The sequence below is a fragment of the Lytechinus variegatus genome, chromosome 13 (assembly GCF_018143015.1).
Source record: "Lytechinus variegatus isolate NC3 chromosome 13, Lvar_3.0, whole genome shotgun sequence".
NCBI classification, from domain to species: Eukaryota; Metazoa; Echinodermata; class Echinoidea; order Temnopleuroida; family Toxopneustidae; genus Lytechinus; species Lytechinus variegatus.
Genome location: NC_054752.1, coordinates 24411294 through 24437065, shown reverse-complemented (window position 1 = coordinate 24437065; position 25772 = coordinate 24411294). Strand labels below are relative to the sequence as shown.

The window sequence follows — 25772 nt, the reverse complement described above, 5'->3', positions numbered from 1 at the left end:
CTCCTGATCGGCAAGCAAGTTCAAGAAGTATATCGCAGTGCGCTGAACTTAACCGAGTGATTAACACGTTCCAAAAGTATGGGAGTTTAATAGGAAGGGATCTAATTATCATCCAACCACAACACAGCGATGTCTTGAACGGACGAGTGTATTATTTAGGAACTCGGTCCCTAGCCTGCTTCCTCATTCGTTTCATTGTCCTCGTTTGACACATAATAACGGGACACATTGTCAAGCTGCTGTGGTAATATTCTGATTCTTCACAGGAGAAACACGAATCAACAATACCAAATTTAGCTTCCTTCGATAACTTGAGTCGCTGGATTTCCCAATTGTTACCGTGCACCTATCCGTTGCCTCGCCTCTGCCATATGATTTTGGAATTATACTACCTCTCAAAATTTACGACGGGAAGAACCTATATTCTTCAGTATTTTATCTTTATATGGTAAGTTTATAGATATTTTTCTGGTGCTGTCATATATACATGTAGTATTTTCTTCTCTTCACAGCAAAAAATGTGGTGTTAACCGGTGTACATAGAGAACCACATCAGTTAATTTACACCGGTGTTAAATTGGTGGTGTTAGTTTCACACCTATATGTGTTATTACCACACCATTGGTTACATTCACACTCTCTTGTGTTATGTTCAATCTCTAGGGTGTTATTTTAACACCTCAGGGTGCATGTGGTCCTCTATTAACACCAATTGGTGTAATGGTGTCAGTTTTAACACCACAGTTTTTACATTGTTTTTTCAATTTTCATTTACATTACTGATCTGTATGCTATCTTATTATACACAGATCAGTGATCTATATCCGGTGAGCTAGGTAACGAAATGTCACTGGTGGTGTGAGTGGTGTGACACCGCATCATTATTATTTTGTATAAAAATAATGATTGTATTGTTTATGTATATATGTATGTATGTATATATATATATATATAGATATAGATATATATATCATGTATATATTGTCAATAAAACGTTCGCGTTACTTATATCATGTACTACCATTTTCCCTCGTCAATTTAGACTCATATTGTGTGCACCATCTCTACGCATATAACTTTATTAATGTGCATTCAATTCATTGGCGATTTGCACGAAAACTATCTTCCAATAATATTGCGAATCAATCACAAATCAAAGCGTAAAGGGGATTTTGTATAGAAAGTTGAGTTGCGATTGAACGCACTTAAAATCAACTATATATTTGTGTTTAATCAAAGAGAGACTGTCACGCTTGCTTTTTATTGAAAGTTAGTATACTTGAAACGCCCCATATATGGTCAGACATCCATGTTTTTATGATTTTATAAATCCCGCATAGATAACCATAAAGCTAGAGCATGAGTGTTTCTATATCTATATAGCTAGAGGAACATTGTCATTTGCACATTATTATGTGGAGATTTGCACTCGACGCCCAATCAATACAATGATTCATTTTGCGGTTAAATTCGAGTTCGGTTGTTTTCTTTTGTTTCCAAAATAAATCAATTGTCCACAAAGCTCTCAGTGCAAACATTTGAAAATAAAAACAATCACGTGACAAAAACTTGATTGAGTCAAGGTCATTCAGAAGAACATGATCTTGCCGGGGAATACAATTACAGAGACGTAAACCGCTAGCGTAATATTAAATAAGTAAAAAAAAAAGATTGAGGGGGTCCGCGAAACTTGGTGTATGAGAAGAAAAAAAAATAATAAACAGGTCCGTGTGATCTATTTCCAACATATGTACTTTTCAAAGTGTTCCAAAACTAAGATCACTTATTCATTATTATCATACAGTATTTGCTTTGTAATTTCTTGATTCTTTTGTAACATTGCTTTTTTATTTTATGTATATTTTCATACATTTTTGTAAAACAATTCTCAATTCAGCTTAACAAGCTGCGATCATCTGTTTTAATAAATCTTGAATCTACCTGCGAGAAAAAATCTTATGATTTGACTTTTCATCCCATAGAGGTACATGTGTCCAATACCGTCCGTTTGTCGCCTTCTGGAAGCGTTATCGATCTGTCTCGATGCCTCCGCCATAAAAAGATCAGGGTAGATTACACAGATAGGATTAGCTGTAATTGTGCCATTTATAATAGATTGTTGAGTTATATCGTGTTCAAATTGTGTTTCTATTGTGTACCAATCGTGTTCTAATTGTGATGGAATTCTAAGCTACACTGACTAAAAAGGGTTTGTACACAATGTGCCTTTATAATTGTGTCATACTATGGGCCAGAGCACATATATTTTCTTGGCCCTGACACACATAAAGCTGAACAATTGATCGCTGGGCAGATTTTTACAATTGATCATACTCAAAGGACAAGTCAATCCCAACAAAAAGTTGATTTGAATAAAAAGAGACAAATTTAACAAGCATAAAACTGAAAATTTCATCAAAATCGGATGTAACATAAGAAATTTATATGATAATATTCTCAAGTTTCGCTTAATGTCACAAAACAGTTATATGCACATCCTGGTCGGTATGCAAATGGACAGACTGATAACGTCATCCACTCATTATTTCTTTTTGTATTTCTTACATGAAATAAAAAGAAATATTCTTATTTCTCGTCATCGTCAAGTGAAACAACGATTAATTCCTCCCTGAGCATGTGGAATTAGCATTGTTTAATACTGTATGGTTCAGTCAAGTTGGTCCTTATTGTCAAATCCGTAAAAAATATAATATTGTATATCATTCACAGCAAAAACTGTGGTGTTAACCGGTGTACATAGAGGACCACATCAGTTATTTTACACCGGTGTTAAATTGGTGGTGTTAGTTTTACACCTATAGGTGTTATTACAACACCTATGGTTGTTACATTAACACTCTTTGGTGTTATGTTCAATCTCTAGTGTGTTATTTTAAGACCTCCGGGTGTGGTCCTCTATTAACACCAATTGGTGTCAGTTTTAACAACACAGTTTTTACAGTGTTCAAACAATTAAAAAACAAAATGAATAGTGAGTGAGGGACATCATCATCTGTCTCATTTGCATGTCACTGAGTTGTGCATGTAAACTTTAAATTGACGTAACTTGCTTATTTTACATCCGATTTTGATGAAATTTTTAGCGTTATGTTACTTTGATTTTCCTCCTTTTCTCAAAATCAACATTTTTCTGGGGTGGACTTGGCCTTCAATATTCAATGCAATCAATCGTAGAAAGTAACCTAGCTCACAATCAATCGCTTAGCCTTAATGTTTCGGGGGCCCTAGATTTAGCATGGATGATCATTTCAAGACTGTGTTCTCTCCTCGTCACTTCATTGGCATATTATGACCAGTTCCTTTTCTTTTTATACTTTTTAATGTTCAGGGACAGGACGACTCTGAGTTTGACATTTCAAAAACCTGATAGCCCCTATTTATAAATGTGCAAAGCTAGGGGCGGAGGGCTGTAGCAGGGGGGGCAGTCAAATGTATTGCTGTACACATGCGTGACGAAATTATTTCCAAACACCCCCCCCCCCTTTAACGAGTTTTTTTTCTCCATGTGCAAAATAACTCCCAAAAATGTTTTTCGCGGGCTTTATTTACACAATTTGGCCCCTAAACACTTTGTCGCCAGAAGAAGCTTGGAGGAAAAAACATACACTAAACACGTTTGGCTAGTCTTTAAAAAAAAGCTTTGGGGAAAAAACATACCCTAAATATGTTTGACCCCGCGATTGACCATTGACCGGTCTTTCACAACCACCCCTTTTTTTGAAAATCGGTGTTTTTATACCCTTAACGAGTGCACGCGCAACACCACCCCCCCCCCCCCCCCCTCATTTTCAAAAACCATTTCACTGCTCTGCTGCTTGAAAATCTTCAACAACGAAAATCCACCCAACGTGTGACCAAATGTTTTAATATAATTTTACCACAAAAACGCCCTTGGAAGAACAGACGTATATAGATGATATGATACCTTGTACGTGTATGTTGCCCTATCGCGGTTTTTCCACTGTGCAAACGTTAGCCTTCAAACAGTATCAATATCTATAGGATATTAGGAATAGGAAGCTGTTTACATAATAACGTAAGGACAAAGGAAATAGATTATTTTAAAGCAATCTAAAATCTTTAAATGAGGAACCTGCACACCGCACCGATAAGTAAGTATAGATAGTTTTCTTTATGCAAATGATATTGTTTTATAGGTTTCAGTAGACTATATAGTGTGATAGTCAAAAGTACAATCTAACATTTTGGGGGTATGTTACCACTCGGCAATTTTAAATTGTAATTGAACATTTCAATATGAATTATACAAAATTATTATATATATATATATATATATATATATATGTATATATATATATAAACGTATATGTATATAGAGAAGAATTCATTTTCCCTGAGAGCAGTTTAAGCTTGTTATATACCTGTATTTTTGACAAATGATTTTGTATAATTCATTTTGAAAATGTCACATTTTGTGAAAAATGGAAGAAAATAAATGCGTATTTGAATTGAATTGAAGGCTTAGTGTGTATGCTAACAGCACTGAACAGCAGAGCCCCACAATGACTGAAGATTAGCTTGATAATATTGATAAAAGGGAACTATTATGACGAATATTTTGGTGATTTTCATTTCTATTTTCGCTAACATCGGTTCACTAAACACATACGTGATATTATGCTTGTGGTTATTACCTAAAATAGACTGAAATGTATGAATGTGGGATACGGATGACTCGTTCGTTAAAATCTGATCAAATATTTTTGTTTTAGAAAAAGTGTTCCCATAGAAACGCCATCAAATTCGACATTGTCGTGGTACGTACTGAATTACATCACCGACTCTCTCATTTGCATATCACTGTTATGTTCATGACTGTTTTGTGAAAAATAAGCAAAATTCAAAATGTCATTATTCTGTTATTTTACTTCCAACTTTCAATGAAATATTCAGTATTATGATTATGAGGGGTAGATTTATACCTTTAATTATGAATTCCTCGATTCTTTTTTTACAATTCACTCTAAAAAAAAGGTTTACCCGATATTGGGTAAAATGGGAACATGCATGTTGGTTGGGTAAAAAGATACTAAATATTTTGTAAATTTTACGCAATGTTGGGTTAAACTATCCCAATTTGCATGGGGTAAACAAAAATACAAAGCAAACGTGCATGTTACCTTTCTATCCAATATTGGGTACAATTTTACTTGGTGTTTTTAGAGTGTTGAAAGAGAAAACGGAACTTATCCAATTAACTATAATTCACATTTTATTCATGCTATTATTCACTTAACTGTCTTGTCTTCATTCTACTGCGAGAATAAGACCAGGATGTGGAAATGCCACCATGAACTAAATATGGCTTGGAGAAAAGAATGGGGTAATATAAAAGCATGCCAATTATAAATTTGTCATTCTCACCCAAAACTGCCTCTTTCTTCCGAAAAAAAAAGTCACGCGAATTCTGCTAATTGATCAATTATCGTGGGGGATTTGTCTATCAATTTTGAAGACAGTTCCCCGGAAAAGGGGAGGGAAATACACCTGATCAACGCACGCATTATACAGTGTGTCCCAGAAAAGGGAAATCGTGTTTATTGCAAATATCACGATCATTATGTTATGAATTTGACACCAACCAATAGGAAGAGCAAAATCTCTTCTTTCATTGAGACCAAGCACTTTGTACATCGTTCACACATGACAGATTTATTACAAACAATGAAACGATTATTGCAGAATCCACTCCCATTTCGAGTTAAAGAAACTGAACAAAAAAAATACGAACAAAAATGCTAATGAGACAACTATTTATTTTATGTATCAAAATAGAGAGGGAAATTTGAATAACACTAAAAATAGATATCATAAATGACATGCCAATATTTGAATCGATAATCTAGAATCAATGTGTCTCTTTTTTTTCTGGGACGCATAGTTCCCGTCACGGTTGCTCTAAAAATTTACTCGTGTCCTGTTAGGCATCGAAATCAAAGAAACTAGCAAATTTGCAATTTATGAAAATGTAAGTAAAATTGAAATCAATACCCGGGTATTCCGTTTTCGGGCAGGTTTATCTTTTTCTGTGTAGCAGTGTAAAGATCATGCCATATTTCTCAGAGAACTCTGCTTGATTCTTTTCGGATACTAAATTGGCAAAAAAACGACGATAATTAAGAGTTCCGTTCGTAATAGACCATCCGTATCTAAATGAAGCACTCTGGATATTAACGGGCCCCCTTTCTTATCCGGAAATAAGTATCAATGGCATATTAAAAAGGTGTAATTAATTACGTAATAAGGGGGCTACCTATAAAGTATACAGGGGCTTAAAGGCCAAGGTAACTGGGTATGCAAATGTAATACTTGTGGCTATATGCTTATGAATATTCATATTAGTATCAATAAGAATGCACAAGCATGTTACCAAAATGTGTGTTATTGTCATATTGTTATTGTTATTATTGTTGTCTCGTGTATCATGTGTATTGTTGATGTTTGGTTATTTCATTTTGTTAAAATATGAAATATTTTATAATATACAATACTTATATACATGTATGAACCTTCTTATTTCATTTCCGATTTCGATGACATTTTAAGTGTCTTGCTTGTTATACATTTTCGCTATTTGACCCTTTGCGCGCTGATGTTGCAATATTGCACATTCGTACAATCAAATTCAAGTTATTCAACAATCGTAATAATTAGTTTTCTCCCTTACCTTCGAATTAGATAAGCTTATAATAAGCAATAGTTCTTGGATAACATATAATAAGTACCAATGGTGCAATATGAAAATGTTGAATGAAAGAAAACAACAAGTTAACAATTGTCATTATTATCCCACAAAAAATAAATCAGCGTGCAAAATGAATTTGTTGATTAGCACGCGATAATGTTACACTGCAGTGCAAACAACAGGAATAAACAATTAAGTACTGTCACATGGGCGGACTCTAATAAAATTCAAGTAAAACTCAATGTGTACAAAATCACAATTTACAATTTATTTCAGTATACAAAAAAAAACCTCCAGTATCAAAACATCTCTCTTTGAAGTTCAATATAAAAAAAAACAAACCTAAGTTTAAAAGAGAAATAAAAATGTAACACCTTCTAATGATAAAGTATTCTGAAAATTATTTCTCTGGCTCACAAGTTTACAACCATAAAATAAGCAAAGGATCCTGATTTGATCCAATCTATAACTTCCTAACTCTCGACCTGTTTCTTACTCCAGTATCCCTGAAAAGACCCTGTACTGATCTAATCAACAACTTACGTTTCAGTATATTACACTTTCACTTGTAACAATACCTTCAAAAAAATATCAATTGAACCTTTAACTTTGTTTCATTCTTTTCACAATCATAACTACCAAACATTCATAATTATGAAAGGATCCTGCATTAATCCACCTTCATATATAATTCTAACTTCACCATTTTGTATCTCTGACCTAATATATTTTTCTGATCACATTTTATCTTCTAACACCTGAAACTTGAGCTGTTCTCCAAACTCTAGCTCAAGACTATCATCCGACATATCTTACAAGGATCCAAATTCAAATCAATACTTCTATCAATCAACTGTTCAGTCATAATTAATGTCTGTATCTTCAATCTCAAATCTCCAATCGTTAGACTTTCTGATATTCAGAAATCGAGTTCACGTTTAAAGAAAAGTCCTCCTGCTTTCTCTCTCACTGTTCTTTATAATAACTTATCTGTTGGCCGAAAACCTCCATCAAAGACGGCGCTTTATATTCTCAGCTTACTAATAATTCACCAGTCTCCTAAACGACCCGACCTTGGGAAATGTCCCGATCCTGGAAATTATCCGGTGTTGGAAAATATCCCGATCTTGGAACCATCAAGAATTAAAGACAAAACCAATAATCTCTCTACGATATATCCTAACAAGTACATCGGAAGTTATTTTCATTTCTCATGTCATACTATAATTGATGAAAACTTGTTTGAAAATTCTATAACTCTGAGGTTCAAATCACATTCATAAATATTATTTTATAAAGTTTGAATTAACTGTCACATAAACTTGTAAAATAACATCCTTTTATGATACTGATATTCTTCCTCACAAGTGCATAACTATTTCATAAAGTTTATACAAATTTACATCAACAGTTCAAATCATCTCTGAAGTCTTTCAAGGTTTTTTTTTTGTTTAGTTTTTATTTTTTTTTTTTTTGTAAAAGAATTAGAAGAAATCACAGATTAACTTACCGATGGCTTCTTCTATTCATGCATAAAATAACAGCATATATTCTGCTAAATCTGACCTCATACAGGTATTTATAAGTTCCAGCCAATATCAAACAAGTAAGGCTGCTTTTCTGCTTAAAGTTGAAATTCAAAAATTATCAAGATGGCAGATAAAATGGCGACTGCCCCAAAATTGCATAGGTGTGTGTTACACAAAGTCTCCAAGATGCAATGCTAGAAAACTAGTGGAAAGCTACTGGGGTCTCCTCCCAATTTTGCAATTTCCCCAAAGTATTTTAAGCAGCTGTTTAAAAAGAAAGGCTCACTGAGCTCACTAAAAGGGACCTATACAAGTCTACCACCCTAAACACAACACACAATAGAAATGCAATTCAATTCTAGCAAAAGGAATCTCACACACACTTCTCTCATCTCCTACTCACTCTTGCATAAGATCTACTCCTTGTCTCTTAGCAACCTGGCTGTGGAGTGAAACTTAGATAAAATAAGCAAGCTTTGCTGAGGAAAATAAATAAAATAAAATAAATGCATTTTTAATGTGACATTTTACTCCCCTTTTCGAGAAAATGCTTTTACTTTTACTTTTTTTTCACAACCTACTCAATACGTCTGCTCCGACATTGTCGCTGCCGCGAATCGCTTCTACGCGAAATCTGTAAGGTTGCAATGCTAAGATCCAGCGCATCAGTCTCCCATTGGCTGGGTTAACACTATTCATGTAGGTTAATGGTTGATGATCAGTTTCGAGCACAAATTGTCTACCATATAAGTATGGCTCGAACTTTCTTACAGCCCAAATTATGGCTAAACACTCACGTTCAATGGTGGAATATGCTTGTTCTCTTCGAAGTAACTTACGACTTGCATATGCTACTGGGAATCGTTCCTCTTCGTGTGTCTGAAGCAGGACTGCTCCAATTCCAACATTTGATGCATCTGTTCTGAGTATGAAATCTGTTGACAAGTCTGGTAGATGAAGGATGGGTGGATTGGTTAGTTTGTCTTTGAGTGTGTTGAAGGCCTGTTCCTGATTGGTTTCCCATCTGATTTGATTTGGTTCATCTTTCCGAGTCCTATCTGTCAGTGGAGCGGAAATGGCAGAATAGTTGGGTATGAACTTCCTATAGTAGTTGGTCATGCCGAGAAATGATCGAAGCTCTCGTTTGGTATGAGGTCTGCTGATTTCTTGGATGGCTTTGAGTTTCTCTGGTCGAGGACTTACTGTTCCATCTTCGATTACGTGTCCCAGAAATTCAACCTTCGAATGTCCCACGAAGCATTTACTGGGTCTGGCTGTCAGTTTTGCTGCTCGTAGCCTGCTAAGCAACTCGGTGAGTGTGGCAAGATGCTGATCCCACGTGGTTGAGTGTATCAGGATATCGTCTATATAGTTTACAGCTCCATCAAGTCCTTTTAGTAGTCTTCTCATCATTCGGCTGAAGGAGGCAGGCGCATTCACCAAGCCGAAGGGCATGACTGTAAACTGAAAAAGGCCATCAGGAGTGAGGAAGGCAGTTAGTGGTTTTGATTTGTGTGACATAGGAACTTGCCAATAGCCTTTACTTAAGTCTATCTTAGTAAAGTATTTGGCATGTGCGACTTTTGTGAATAATTCATCTTGATCGGGTATGGGTTCAGCGTCGAATACAGTGACTTTGTTGAGCTTCCTATAATCAACGCAAAAACGGTTACTACCATCAGGCTTTTTGACTAAGACAATTGGGGAAGCTATGGGGCTATCTGAAGGTTCTATAACTCCCATAGACAACATGGTTTTCACTTCATCTCTGACAGTGTCCCTAAGAGAATGAGGAATGGGATAAGGTTTACTCTTTAACTGTTTGTGATCACCGACTTTGAGTAAGATGTTGTGTTCGCCAAGTGATGTGCGATTCGGCAGATCTGACATGACGTCTTTGTAGTTGTTGAGAAGTGCATTGACCTGTTCTTTCTGTGAGGGAGAAAGATCTGGATTAATGGTAACATCAGCAAGTGATTCCTTGGCCTGTAATGGAAATGGCTGCAAGAGAGATCTGTTTGTTAGTGGGGATGAAGAAGGTGTGTTTTCATCTTCGGCATTATCCTCGCATTCAATCACTGCGGAGCAAGCTGTCACAGTATCTGAAAGGGAAGGAGATGTGTTATTTCTGTCATGATATTTCTTTAGGAGATTTATGTGGAATACCTTTAGTTTACCATTCAAATCGATTCTGTAGTCTGTTGAGCTTACTTTGGAGACAACTTCAAAAGGACCCTTCCATTGCAGAAGAAGCTTGTTTCGGTCCGTTGGCAGTAGAAGGAGTACTCTGTCTCCAATTTGGAATTCTCTGTGTTTGGCTTTCTGATTGTAGTACCTTGCGTATCTCTCTGAAGATTTCTGTAGTTGAGTATGAGCGTTGCGACAAGTCTCGTCGATTCTATTCCGAAGATCCAAGATATAGTGGTAGGTAGACTTGGTTTCCGCCGTCTCAGCTTCGCCTGTCCAGAGTTCTTTGAGGATGTCGAGGGGTCCACGAACTTTCCTTCCGTAGAGAAGTTCAAAAGGGGAAAATCCCATACTTTCCTGAGGTGCCTCTCTGACTGCAAATAGAAGTGGGGTGATATACCTGTCCCAGTCCTTTGGGTTCTCGGCACACATACGTTTAAGCATCTGCTTTAAGCTTCCATTGAATCTTTCAACAAGACCGTTTGCAGCTGGGTGATATGGCGAGGTCGTGAAGTGGCGTATAGACAATAGCTTGCTTACTTCTTTCATGAGGTCCGATGTAAATTGTGTTCCTTGATCTGTCAGCATTTCCTTTGGAATCCCGACCCTAGTGAAGACGCTTACAAGAGCCTCTGCTACCCTCTCTGTTTCGATGCTGGGGAGTGGAATCGCCTCAGGATACCTAGTGGCATAATCAACAATTGTGAGAATGTAACGATTTTTGTTTTCTGTCATGGGGTGTATTGGTCCAACGATATCTATAGCTATACGTTCAAAGGGGACTTCAATGATTGGCATCTTTCCTAATGGGACTTTTGTTACTCTGCCTCTAGCTAAAGTGCGTTGACATATGTCACATGATCGGACACATCGGGTAATGTCAGAATTCATACCGGGCCAGAAGAAATTGGTAAGAATTTTTTCTGTGGTTTTCTTTGCTCCTTGGTGGCCTCCTAGAAGATTCTCATGAGCTGTCTGCATTACTTGCTTACGGTATTGTTTTGGAACAACAACTTGTGTGACTACTGTATCTGAATCCTTGGAAGAAAGGAAGGATCTGTATAGAATCCCGTCTTTATAGAAGAAGGAAGACTTATTATGATGACGACTTACTTTCTCTGTTCCAGCATCAGCCAGTTCTCTCAGTCGATGTAGAGTCTCATCCTTCTGTTGTGTTTCCTTGAGAACTGATGGGATGACAACTTCTTCCATTGGATGTGGAGTCTTGAGTGGACGAAATGGCTTGCCTTCTCGTTGGACTTGTGCTCTTGTCTGTACTGCGCAGACTGGAATGACGGTCTCTGGTAGAGTCCATTGTGGATCTGGTTGCTCTGCTGGTCTCACACCTGGAATATTTCCTAAGATAAGGTCATAGAGAGGAGTTTTCATACATACAGCACTAACTTTACCTACATAGAAAGGTGTGTTGATATCGATCACTGCAATGGGGAGAGTTCTAATTGATCGATCAATTAGCAAACAAGTACAAACTTCACCTGTCAATTGACTTTGTTTTACAAGATCTTGTTTAATGATGATACCACTGCTTCCGCTGTCTCTGAGAACGGAAATGACATTGTTATTTACAAGTCCCTTGGTAACAGGCATACGTTTGACAAAATTTTCATTTGAGCATGCTGCACTCATTAGGGGCAAACTGTTATCATAACCAAATTTGTCATAATCTGTCAAAGATTTAAGGTGAGGGGTATCGTTTGGCATTCGGACCATAATGCATGAAGCTTCAAGTCTGACCTGTGTATTACAAGAGATACATCGACATGGGTTATGGGGAATATACCCTGGGTTATCAGATTGTAAATGAGTAGGGTCAGCTTCCGTTGCAGGTCTATCCTCTGGTTCCTCTGGTTCTTCCGAGATCACGAATCCTGCAGATTTAACTGGAGAGAAAGGACATGAGTTAGCAAAGTGTCCTGGCCTGTGACAGATAAAACAAGTCTTGGTCATTTGTGGTTTTTGTGATTGTTTTGGACAGTTACGAGAAATGTGACCTTCTTGATGACAGTTGTAACATGTCTTTGGGAATGACTTAGAATGTATTTGAGGGGTATTTGTTTTACCTTCATGTCTTGTATTGATTCGCTGTGTTTGTCCTGTAGGGATGTTCCTCTGTGGTGGTGGCGCTCTGAATACACCTCCTCGTGCTTCTAGGTATTGTTCTGTGAACTTCATGGCATCCTTTGTAGTCTTTGGCTGTCGTTCTCGTAGGAAGATTGACAAGTCACGATGGCATCCGTTGATGAAATGTTCTCGAAGAAGAAGATCCTTTAGGTCATCAAAATCATGCTTGACGCCCGAGAGTTCAATCCATCTGTTAAGGTAGTTCTCTAATCTGTTTGAATATTGTGATGCGGTTTCCCCATTAACTGGTTTACCTGTATAAAACTTTGAACGAAATCCTTCTGAGGTAAGTTGAAAAGCTTTCAAAAGAGCAGTTTTCAAAGTCTTATAATCTTTAGCTTCGTCACTGGTTAATCTAGAATGAACATCAAGAGCTTTTCCTGTGAGCAAAGCGCTTAGATTAATTGCCCAATCAGTGCGCGGCCAACTTTGGGTTTCTGCATAACGCTCAAATCGCTGCAAGTAAGCATCAATATTATCTTTGTCCTCATGAAATGGTGGTAGTTTGGGAGTGCGGGCTTTCTGGCCTACAGATTTTGATTCACCTTTTACATTCTTTTCACGCTCTATTTCTAGCTGTATTTCTGCTGTTTCTTTTTCTCGTTTCTTTAACTCCAACAACTCCGCTCTCTCATCTCTTTGCTTTTTCTGTTCATCTGATACAAACTTTTTAAGAGCCTCACCAGTTAACCCAAACTCTTTACCAGCTGCCATAAGACCTGCTAAATCCATGTTTGAAAATACATGTAGGGTCTCTATCAATTTGCAAAAACCTACTTCACCCAAATGAGGTCAAATGTACATTACTATTTACACATATATATTTACAAACATCTGCATTAAACAAATAACTCCATCATTATTGTCTTGAATTGTTTTGTTCTTAATTTTTTGATCAATATACCCATGTGACTGCGAGAGGTCCCGGGTTCGACTCCCGGACAAGCCCCCAGAAAAATGTCACATGGGCGGACTCTAATAAAATTCAAGTAAAACTCAATGTGTACAAAATCACAATTTACAATTTATTTCAGTATACAAAAAAAAAAACTCCCAGTATCAAAACATCTCTCTTTGAAGTTCAATATAAAAAACAAACAAACCTAAGTTTAAAAGAGAAATAAAAATGTAACACCTTCTAATGATAAAGTATTCTGAAAATTATTTCTCTGGCTCACAAGTTTACAACCATAAAATAAGCAAAGGATCCTGATTTGATCCAATCTATAACTTCCTAACTCTCGACCTGTTTCTTACTCCAGTATCCCTGAAAAGACCCTGTACTGATCTAATCAACAACTTACGTTTCAGTATATTACACTTTCACTTGTAACAATACCTTCAAAAAAATATCAATTGAACCTTTAACTTTGTTTCATTCTTTTCACAATCATAACTACCAAACATTCATAATTATGAAAGGATCCTGCATTAATCCACCTTCATATATAATTCTACTTTCACCATTTTGTATCTCTGACCTAATATATTTTTCTGATCACATTTTATCTTCTAACACCTGAAACTTGAGCTGTTCTCCAAACTCTAGCTCAAGACTATCATCCGACATATCTTACAAGGATCCAAATTCAAATCAATACTTCTATCAATCAACTGTTCAGTCATAATTAATGTCTGTATCTTCAATCTCAAATCTCCAATCGTTAGACTTTCTGATATTCAGAAATCGAGTTCACGTTTAAAGAAAAGTCCTCCTGCTTTCTCTCTCACTGTTCTTTATAATAACTTATCTGTTGGCCGAAAACCTCCATCAAAGACGGCGCTTTATATTCTCAGCTTACTAATAATTCACCAGTCTCCTAAACGACCCGACCTTGGGAAATGTCCCGATCCTGGAAATTATCCGGTGTTGGAAAATATCCCGATCTTGGAACCATCTAAAATTAAAGACAAAACCAAGAATCTCTCTACGATATATCCTAACAAGTACATCGGAAGTTATTTTCATTTTTCATGTCATACTATAATTGATGAAAACTTGTTTGAAAATTCTATAACTCTGAGGTTCAAATCACATTCATAAATATTATTTTATAAAGTTTGAATTAACTGTCACATAAACTTGTAAAATAACATCCTTTTATGATACTGATATTCTTCCTCACAAGTGCATAACTATTTCATAAAGTTTATACAAATTTACATCAACAGTTCAAATCATCTCTGAAGTCTTTCAAGGTTTTTTTTTTTGTTTAGTTTTTATTTTATTTTTTTTTGTAAAAGAATTAGAAGAAATCACAGATTAACTTACCGATGGCTTCTTCTATTCAGGCATAAAATAACAGCATATATTCTGCTAAATCTGACCTCATACAGGTATTTATAAGTTCCAGCCAATATCAAACAAGTAAGGCTGCTTTTCTGCTTAAAGTTGAAATTCAAAAATTATCAAGATGGCAGATAAAATGGCGACTGCCCCAAAATTGCATAGGTGTGTGTTACACAAAGTCTCCAAGATGCAATGCTAGAAAACTAGTGGAAAGCTACTGGGGTCTCCTCCCAATTTTGCAATTTCCCCAAAGTATTTTAAGCAGCTGTTTAAAAAGAAAGGCTCACTGAGCTCACTAAAAGGGACCTATACAAGTCTACCACCCTAAACACAACACACAATAGAAATGCAATTCAATTCTAGCAAAAGGAATCTCACACACACTTCTCTCATCTCCTACTCACTCTTGCATAAGATCTACTCCTTGTCTCTTAGCAACCTTGCTGTGGAGGGAAACTTAGATAAAATAAGCAAACTTTGCTGAGGAAAATAAATAAAATAAAATAAATGCATTTTTAATGTGACAAGTACAAAATGAAATAAATTGAGAAAACCTTTCGTAGATTAAAACAAGATTTTAAGTTAAACTTCAGTATGATACGGTTAGTTTGATAATAATGATAATGGTGATGGTGATGATGATGATGATGATGATGCTGATGATGATGGTAATAATGATAATAAAGTGTTTTGAGAATACAAATTTTTAACCAATTTACTACAAATCATGACTTTACCTTTGAATTCATTTTTACATGACTGTATTACATATGATTTGTTTGTAAATTGATCATTTGCAGTCTGCTACATGTATAGCTCCATTATGTGTGATGTGTTTTAAATAAGTCGCCTCGTCCTGTCTACAATAGCATTCTTAATGGCAAATCTTCCCTGTTATCTTTTTGAGAAGATTATAAAACCCTGATCCGATCATATAAATCCCGTATAAAAGAGATACACGCCAAATACCTCGGCATTCATTGCACAATAGGGCTGTATAATTAAAACTAATTGAGGTCATAAAATACCACAATACGTCATTATCATTATCAGTTAAGGGAATTGGTTATAAATATTGCTCCAAGATGATCCCAACCCACATCTTTCAACATTCTTATCCTCAATGGCATTGTTCGGTCGTCTTGATCTCTCTCAAAAAAGGGGGAATTTCATCACTTTTTTTTATAATTCTCAACATGCTTAAAGTGCAAGTCCCTCCACCCCCTATAAAAGTTATTTGAAATTAAACGTTAAAAAAAATCAAACACACCTTATGGTGAACATTTCATTAAAATCGGATTTAAGATGAAATAGGTTATCTTAACTTACATCCGATTTTTATACAAAATATGCATAAATTAGAGTGTTTTGGCTGTAACTCACCAGTATAAATTAGGCGTAGAAAATATGGAAAATGACATCCATGATCGTCGATAATCTTTGGTTTCATCAGCCATGGACCTATTACCTATTATTCGTAATAGGTCCATGTATCAGTCAACCAATCTCGTGTAGGGTTTACTACATGTATACATTAAACGTTCAAACATACAGGCGTTATCCTGCAGATGTACATGTATATCCACGCGGGTCGAGACAGAATTATTTTTTGAAAATAATATGATCAGCAGAAAATTTCATATCGATCGCCATGACATTTAAATAATTGGTGGAGATTTGCTATTTTTATATATTCATTTAATTGTTTGTATATAGTTTGTTTATTTGTCTGTTTGTTCTTGTCCGTTCTTTACTTGTTATGTCGATTTTGTTTGAATATTGTTTCTTCTTACTTCTGTGTATTTCACCCAACATTTCACCGGTTGGCATGTCAAAGTCTTTAGGAAAATTGACGACTACCTTACCTGTATGACTATAATACAGTCATGTAATAATGTTCTGTCGTTTTGCCCCTGTCCTACTTTTTATAAAGCATAAATTGGTTCAAATTATCATGATTAGATGAGTATACTTGCTGAACTTCCTGCCTTTCATCGCACTCTTTGGTTGTATTGTTTTCTGATTTTTTGCAAAGGTTTATCACTGATTATTTATGGATGATGATGTCGTACTTTATAGTATGGTAATATTTCATTCTCTGTCTCTGGCTAATCTTTTAGCAGGTTCTTCTTTTTGTTTTGTTGTTTTTGTTCTTTTTTTGGGGGGGGTGATAAAATGTGGAGAAGCAGTTCTTGACTTGAATAGGTGATACATGAAGGCAAATTAACAAGCCGCCATTAACATGATTAACAGCAATCGAAACCGCCGATGACCCCTATACTCTTTACGCTGGCGTACAGGGTTTTGGGACCATGCCCTCCAACTAAAATATAAAAAAAAATGATACATGCCTGAACGACTGCATAAGTTGGTATATAATTAAATAGATAAATGAATAACTAAATGAATTGGAAAATGAATGAATAAATATATTTTGAATAGATGAATTAGAATTTAAAAAAGGAGAAAAGAAAGAAAAGGAAAAGATAAATGGTAAGGTCATAGTTAAATATGTTATTTTCTGTAAATATGTCAAAATCTATCACAAACTTTTTTGTATTGAAAAGGTCGATATTTTTACTCGCTCACTTCGCTCGCTCGCTGTTTTTTTTTTTTTTTTGCTATTTGACCAATACGCTATGTCTGCTCCCTCGAAATTTGTGGTTCATTACCCCATTGGCCAGCTAACCAATTATTCTATCCATGCTTCATGCGCGCGGTTCGTTACCTTTAAAGGTTAAAAAGCGGATTATATTCTCACGCGTTTACATTTCCCAAAAGGTCTCGTGGACATTGTTTCTTTAACAAACAACAACCATGACAGTGAAAATCACCAGACTTCCCGTTCAACACAAGTGTTTAATTGGGTAAAGTCTGCCACTCCATAGAAGTTGACAGAACATACAACCAACTTAAGTTCATTCTAGATTTTAGAAGTTCACTGCGCCATGGGGACGCAGGCAGATATTTATTTTAAGATAACATACTATAAAATACACCCTTAAAAAAAAATTGGCGCGCTCTGCGCGCAAATTCTGTCATGTGAGTTAGAGCGCAAAGCTCGTCGAAAAAATGGAAATTCGTTTTTCTTCGCTTTTGTCCCCCCCCCCCATCCGGAGCATGAATCGATCCCTGAGGATCGATGACTCTGCTAGAGTATATTATATACTAATTTCATTTAACGTATGTATTTGAAGCAATTAATTTTGTGTCACGAATCTCATGAAAAATGATTTTTAAGTGGCATCCGTTGGGGATAATGTAACACCGGAGAAGAACACCGAACTTTGACATTCAGATGAGTGTTGCATACACCAGTCTTTTTTCTCTCTTTTTTGTAATGATATGAAAATAAAGAACTATATTAATATTCTGAATTGAAAAAAGCAGAAAGGAAAAAAAGGAAAAAGAAGTAGAAATCTGACGTAGGATATGTTATTTTCTAAATATGATCGAGTTGTCTATTGTCTATTATTATTCATTTATCCTCGGACGGTTTTTCATAGACTACTTTGAGAGCAGAAGGCCCGAGTGTTGGGGTTTATTCCAAATTATCTAACTTTCGTGCCTCTCACTCGTTTCCGTCAGACCTGTGGGTTTTTTGTGTATATTCGCTGTCAAACTGATAACTAAATGGCCTTCTTATCTCTAATGTCACCGATTATTAACATTGTTCATAGGAAATAAGAACACTTAGTAGTTCCTGCCATTGACAAAACAATGATGATATGAATAAACTTAGGAGAAACTGAAACCATGTAGATAAACCGTAGACGAAACCGAAACATATACTTCATTATTGACAATGATTACCTCTCTTACCTGGGCATTCTTTTATCAACTAAAGAAAATAATTAATTATGACAGCTCTATGACGCCCACGGTAATTCATATTCATAACGCCCCTCAAAAACAATTGGGCTAGGTCGAGATGAAGCTTATATAGGATTAACGTTAGGGAGGATTGGAATATTATGGCCATGTCGTAACACATCACTACAATGGACAGGACAGTACTGCCCCCACTTGGGTGGGGATTGATTAAAAGAAATTAATAATTCAAAACTGAAAATGAAAAGACAGTTTGAGGGAGGACAGAGATTACGCCTTTAAAGTTTTTAAAACCACAAACACCGTCTGGTTTTGGTATAAACAAGTCACGCCTATATTACGTATAGGCCTATTTTCGTTTTAGTTTTAAGAGCTGATGTTTTGAAGTTTTAGTTATCATTGATATTCAGAATTTTTGTTGTCGTTTTTATTCTGAATATGTTAAGAAATATCAATTAGTGAATAAATGCTATAGTTTTGAAGGGAGAGAGATAAGTACATGCAAGTATATATGCATAATATATATACATGTCTATATATATCATAATTGTGAAAGCACCATAGAAATAAACATATAGCACCGGTATCCATGGTAACGAGAAGTAAAGCAGGAATAAGAATAGGAAGGAGGGGAAAGATGAGGAGGAGGGGAAGAAGGCGAAAAGAACAAGAAGGATGAAAGAAAGAAAGAATATTTTTATCATATGGATTCATTCATGTCTTATGATCGTGATTACTTGCAGGGTAAAAGGCGCAATTAAAGCCTGATTCATTAAACATAATACTTATATTCATTATTCATATTTCATTATTAAAAGTTAATGATCAAAAGAAAAAAATGAAAGCTTCTTAACTGTATTCATGTTTCATTAAAATAAAATATGACAAACAAAGATACTCGCTTTTATTGGATTTCAAATATTGCTCAACCCATAAATATTGTAATTACTTTCACTGAATCAATATAAGTCATATAGGTACGAAAATAGAAACAGATTTGCGTAAATTTGGCACGGACAACAGCCCGTTTTGACGTGTTATAATCACGTCTTAGTTCTGCGGTTTTAAACATTAAATATATAGACTATCGCCAATTAATAAATTTCATCCAAATGTTTTCATCCTCATGATATTTCTAATTTTAAACGACCACATTGAAATAATTTTTATAATACAATGTGATATTTCTATTTTCTATTTATTTTTGAAAAACAATGTCTGAATCGACCGTGATGTTCACATTCACATTTTTTTAACTTGCCAAGATTTTTGTTTTTGACTGTTGACAAAATAAATCTCTCGGGGTGTATATTTTTATGCATGTTTGATATATTGCTATTGTATTTTTTGTGGGGTAAAGCTTAAGAATAGTCATGCACATGAAACAGATTGAAACAATTCACTCCTTAGAAGGAGTGAATAAAATATCACTCTAGAATGTTCACTTGTTGTTAAGTGAATCTCGTCTATTTTAGAAGAACTTTGTTTAATACGATCGTCTGTTAAATGAGTGTCGATATGTGTTGTGAATCCATTGTTCAAGGGGGATAATATATTGTTTCACCCCCCCCCCCCTTGAACAGTATTGCACTGGCTCCCCCTTAAATTCCGTATACAATTCAAAATTCTACTCCTAACATTCAAATCTATTCATGGACATGCTCCAAAATATCTCTCCGAATTGATCCAGGCATATACTCCAAGTAGGTCCCTTCGTTCTGCAAATCAAAATTTCCTAACAGTAAAAAAAGCAAAAACTAAAATTTTTGGTGATAAGTCCTTTTCAAGCTCTGCCCCACGTCTTTGGAACACTCTTCCAGCTTCCCTTCGTTGCATCTCAAATATCACTTCATTTCGATCAAATTTAAATACGTACCTCATGAAGAAAGCATATCCAACATCGCCCCATTTACAGTGTTCTTGATTTTATTTCTTTTTTCCTCTCTCTTAGTTTAATGATTTCTAATTTGTATATTTTGTATGTTTTACATTGTAAAGCGATTTTTTATACGATTTCATGAAAAGCGCTATATAAGTTTAAGTTATTATTATTATATTATGACGTCACGGATCGACACCGGTGGTCTGTTACCTCTTATCACTCAAAATTGAGTGATCCTTTACGTCAAGGGGACTGATCAAAGGTGTTTGAATATTCACTGATGTTTCATTGAGAGATTACATGTACACATGTACATAGCCAAGGTGTGTCCGTGAATCTTTTTCGTCATAACACTTTGCTTGATACTTTGATTTTATGTAATTTAAAACAAATATATATATATATATATATATATATATATATACCCGAAACGAAGACCATTGCAGGAAGGGTCCTTTGCATAGGAGGCTCGCTCGAGAACCCCCCCCCCCCCCTCCTAACAAGAAGTTATGTTCAAGGGGGGGGTCGGCAGCCCCAATTCTGTGTGTCGGAGTGGTTAAACTAAAAATTCATCGCATTTATTAACCTTAACTAGACATGTGTCGCCGATGAGATTCTCTTTTGAAAGCCTTTCAGCCTTTCAAAATGTTTTTAGAATGTTTCATCTTAAGTTCTCAAGGGTTTGTTTCCCTTGTCTATACTCATTTTACATTATGTATTAATATGGTAGAAATTGTTTCACTTTCCTGTACTCAAATAAAAGTGCCAAAAAATTGGCAGCTGAAAAGTTGCGCAATCATGCTGTCACGAGAACAGACAATGTGACTTTCTATAATCACTTGTAATTAGTATGGCCACACCTAACATGCCTTTAATATAGATTTTCATTGCAAATGATAACACACATGGGTAAGGCCAGGTTCGTGAAATGTACATGTATATATATTATTTAAATCATTATTTTCATTCATGTAAACCTTTTTGTTGGAGAATTAAAATACCTGTTTTCTTACATTCTCCTTACCTGTTCATTGCTCCCATTAGATTCCATAGCACAATACTCGATATGCGAGGATGACAATTTCATCGAATTCTTCCCAATATCTTGTTCTTTTTCAATTTTTCTTAATTTTTCGGTATTTTGACTGGCTACCAATCTGAAGTGAACGAGGAATCATGCTATAAAATGCGATAACTTGATGAACAACAATTAGGGAATTGTCAACCTCGTCCTAACCCCTCTCCCCTTCACATTTGTTCATATTATTTTTGTCTCGTGAATGATTATACTGAGTTATGATTTTTCACCTATTTCACTTTTTCTTTCCTTTTGCTACAGATCTGACGAATAACGGTGAGACGCAGAAACGAAGACCATGCCAAAACTTGTGTCCGTGAAACTCTCAACTCGATCTTTACCGAGGAAAACCTTAGCCCAGGAATCGTGATAAATCGTTGCAATTTAATCAACATAAGTTGATTAATTATTCATCTAATTGAAACAATTTGATAAACATAAGTGTATGGTCTGACAGAATATCGTGCCATGGCATCATTAGCACCAGGACAGTCCGGTCGAAATAGAGATAAATAGTTTGGAAATTAAGAATGAAAGATAAAGTTGATGTTTAACTTTGAGGAGGAAGTTGGAGGCCGTAACCGCGGGCCTCTTTTAGCAACACAAGAGGACAGTCTTGATAACGGAAAGTGAGTGTTTCAATTACATATCTCTACTGAGATTGGTTACCTGCTTGGTTGAAAATGGAACAATTTTATCAACCCCTACAACCAACGGGCCAATCCTTGAATCATATGAATGTAAGCCAAGGAGGCACCGAGGAGGCCGAGTTCGAGTTTTCGACGGCCAGTCACCGGGTTCTACTGGCTTCGCTACTTCTCGTTATATCTATCGTGAGTTTCCTGGGCAACGCCCTGGTCATCCTCGCCGTCGGGCTCTCCAGACGATTGCAGACGACCACCAATGTCTTCGTCATCAACCTTGCCGTGGCCGACATCGCTATCACTGTGCTGTTGTGGTTCCACGTCGCCACACTGTTAACATTCCAAGGTATGCCATTCGCTGAGCTTCTCTGTATGGCTGTTGCTGCACTGTCGTTGATTTGCCTCGGGACCAGCGCATTATCGCTAACCCTGATCGCCTTTAATCGATACTTTTTAATCACCCACAAACCAACATCGTACATCAAGATCTACACACCTCTTAATATTATCTTCATGGTTATATTTTCTTGGGTTTATCCAGTACTGATCATCATCATTGGAACCCAGACTGGACTTGGAGATCTAGGATATTCACATAAGTATAAAGTATGTACGCAGGATACGTCACATGAGAATGCGGACTACTTGAGTCTTCTAGGAGGACTATCTGTTCTAACCCCAGCGGTTCTGCTGATACTTGCCTGTTACGCAAAGATATACTATCACGTTACCAGCCACAATCGTCAACTCTATCGATCACGGAGTATCGATGGTATGTCGGATATAACTTGCACAACGGGGGCGATTTCGCCCGATCAGCGCCGCCTTTCACGATCGCCGCATCAGATGGGCGATCCTGTATCGCACAACGAAAGCAGCGCGAATTCGAACGATTACGAGAACCAAAACGGAACCGTGAACGGGATGGCCACCGTGCTCTCGCTTGAGAAAAAGCGCGCGAAGAAGGTGCGCAGACAACAGGTCGAAATAACTAAGAATTTATTTCTGGTAATCTGCGCGTTTCTCCTCTGCGTCTTGCCGGCTACTATCGGGAGTCTTATCCCGTCAAGTGATCCAGCCATCCCGTGGATCACGCTAATCCTCGTCTTTAACTCGTGTATTAATCCCTTCATCTACGCATCCAGGCATCCTAACTTCAAGACTGTCTTCAAGAGCATTCTCTCATGTCGCCTTGCTTCCGTGCCTGAAGGAAGTTGGAGAACCAAACGATCGAGATCGCGTTTCAGTCGCCAAAGGTCGTTCAGGGTTTGACGCAAGATGTCCAGATTAGGCCTACTCGCGAAGGACTGCGTCAAAGTTCGTCCTTCTTGCGTCATTCAAGACTAAAGCCATTTTGCATCAAATATGAATTGGCTTGTGCCAACGTTTTAAATGTGTGAACGTTAATTGACTTAATGAGGCGACTAGACTGAGAGTTGTTAGGAGACTTGGCATGCTGAATAATATGTTCGAGAATTAAAAAAAGTGTAGGGCCTACAATGTCTACAGGCCGGCCCCACTTCTTTAAAGCACCAATTTTCTTTTGATCTATCAACGATAACGTATCAATAAAAGTGTGCCCATTTGAAATCTGATTGAGAGATTGGCAGATGACTCAAAATGGTCGATAATGCTACAACTTCGCGCCCGTTGGCCACAAGAATCGAGATCATTGCGTCGGTGAACGAATGCTGTATAATGACGTACGTAAAGAGAGCTGGTTTTTATGTTAATAAATTTGAAATGTCATTTTCTAGGAGTGCAATAGTCATGTGACTGATCAGTTGTGAGAACCTGGATGGGATTTTTCATGGTCGGTTGACGAATAAGGGGATCTAGAACATAGTATTAATTTGCCTAATAAGGAGATCTGGAATGTCTCACAATAAAGCGATCTCTTTCATTGTGCTTGAATTTGAACTAAGATATTGAGAGGGAATGAGATCAACCCAACATTTAAATTTAATTATTATGGGTGTGTGATATATGGCGTGAATGGCCGTCCATAGCTATCAAGTGAATCGGGGAAACCTTTTTCATGGAGTGATTTGTCTTCCAGTATACCTGTAGAGAGTTTCACGAAATGACTTGTCGGACGTTTCATCCGACAAAGTATGTATTAGCGGACAGTTACCGTAGGAACCGTATTTCTCTGTCAATCAAAATCAAGGAAAGAGCTGACTTGTTGGATGAAAAATTAATTGTTGGTGAAACGCAGTACAGAAGCCAGTAACATCAATCTCCTCGAATCATTTTGAGAACGAATACTAGTATAGTATAGTGATCCGACAATAGACATGATAGATGGCGCTATTTAAAGCTTGTGACCATGTCATACGGAGTGCAGGCACTCTACGTGTGACAGAAATTTCGTGTGAGAAATGTCATTGAATTGTTTTCCTGTAATACCATTTTTTAAATAACTTGTCATCATTGTTTATGAAAATAAAATAGGATGAATAACAGACTTTATTTTATTGAAATTTTTCATGCTAACGCTGAAAAAATCTTTGAAAATTAATGAATGATTAGTATTTGTTCTTTATTGATTACTGTGTAAGCTCCGTATCAAAGTAACCAATCTTCGCGACGATATTACTATGGAATAGATGCGATGAATTTTGCCTTAAACTTGCCAGACCTATCATCTATGTAGTAAGAGGGGAAACGGATTATTCAGGTACGGTGTTAGTGCGTTTGGTGTTTTGGGAAAATAAACACCTGCCCCCAAACGAGCTTTAAATAGGTAGCTGCATGATGTTCATAAATACCATTCAGTGCTTGCTCCAACAGCCCGATTCACTTTTTCAATAATAACACCAACGCCTTAACACCCGACACGGAACGTGCTTGAAATTATCCATTTATTCAAGTATTATAATCTTACACGCACACTACACAACTCAATCAAAATATTAAGGTGTTACCTCCCAGCGGTACAAGGATAAATTATGTTGATAGAGTTGAGACGGCCTAAAAGTGATGACCTTTTTTCCGTTCAATAATTACACGTAATCAGACCTCTCTTTAAAAATTTGTTTCGCTCATTTATTATTTTTTTAAAAAAAACCTTTTCCTCCTCCTCATTCTTTCTAAAGAATAAGCTACAGTTTTATATCAAGTAGCTTTCTATACATCAATTACTAAGTTGATGATTTTACCTAATTAAGTGTCTTTGATTCTATCAAAAGAGCGAGAAAGTGGTTTTGCTCTTATTGAAATGTCAAATGTCAAATATAACTATGCTATAAGCACAGATATAAGAATAAACAGAAGCAATATAGTGAATATCATACGACTTGTGTTTTATTTCATTTCATTGGTCGTTTTTTCTCTAATTTTGTAGTATAGAATTTTTTGTTGTATCAAGAGTCATAATGGTGATAGAAATGTCCAGCGAAATTTATGATTATGTTTCTATGTTTTATTCTCACCAATGAAATAATTTGTATTGAACAATAG

The 25772-nt window shown here is 36.3% G+C and overlaps 1 protein-coding gene and 1 long non-coding RNA gene across 2 annotated transcripts; one reads left to right on the top strand and one right to left on the bottom strand.

Annotated features, from left to right (window-relative positions):
• On the top strand, positions 1 to 24579 carry LOC121426060 (G-protein coupled receptor moody-like). Its single transcript, XM_041622203.1, has 2 exons — positions 1 to 448; positions 21928 to 24579. Exon 2 carries the CDS (start codon positions 22350 to 22352, stop codon positions 23580 to 23582), a length of 1233 nt encoding a protein of 410 aa, XP_041478137.1. The 5' UTR covers positions 1 to 448; positions 21928 to 22349; the 3' UTR covers positions 23583 to 24579.
• On the bottom strand, positions 13967 to 15369 carry LOC121426061. The gene is made up of 2 exons (XR_005971554.1): positions 14858 to 15369; positions 13967 to 14483 (listed from the first exon to the last, which is right to left on the bottom strand). It is a non-coding gene; the product is annotated as an uncharacterized LOC121426061 (long non-coding RNA).
• Positions 24580 to 25772: the final 1193 nt, after the last annotated feature.

Coding starts and splice junctions, on each gene's coding strand:
- LOC121426060 (XM_041622203.1), top strand. CDS start 22,350: ATGGAACAATTTTATCAACCCCTACAACCAACGGGCCAATCCTTGAAT.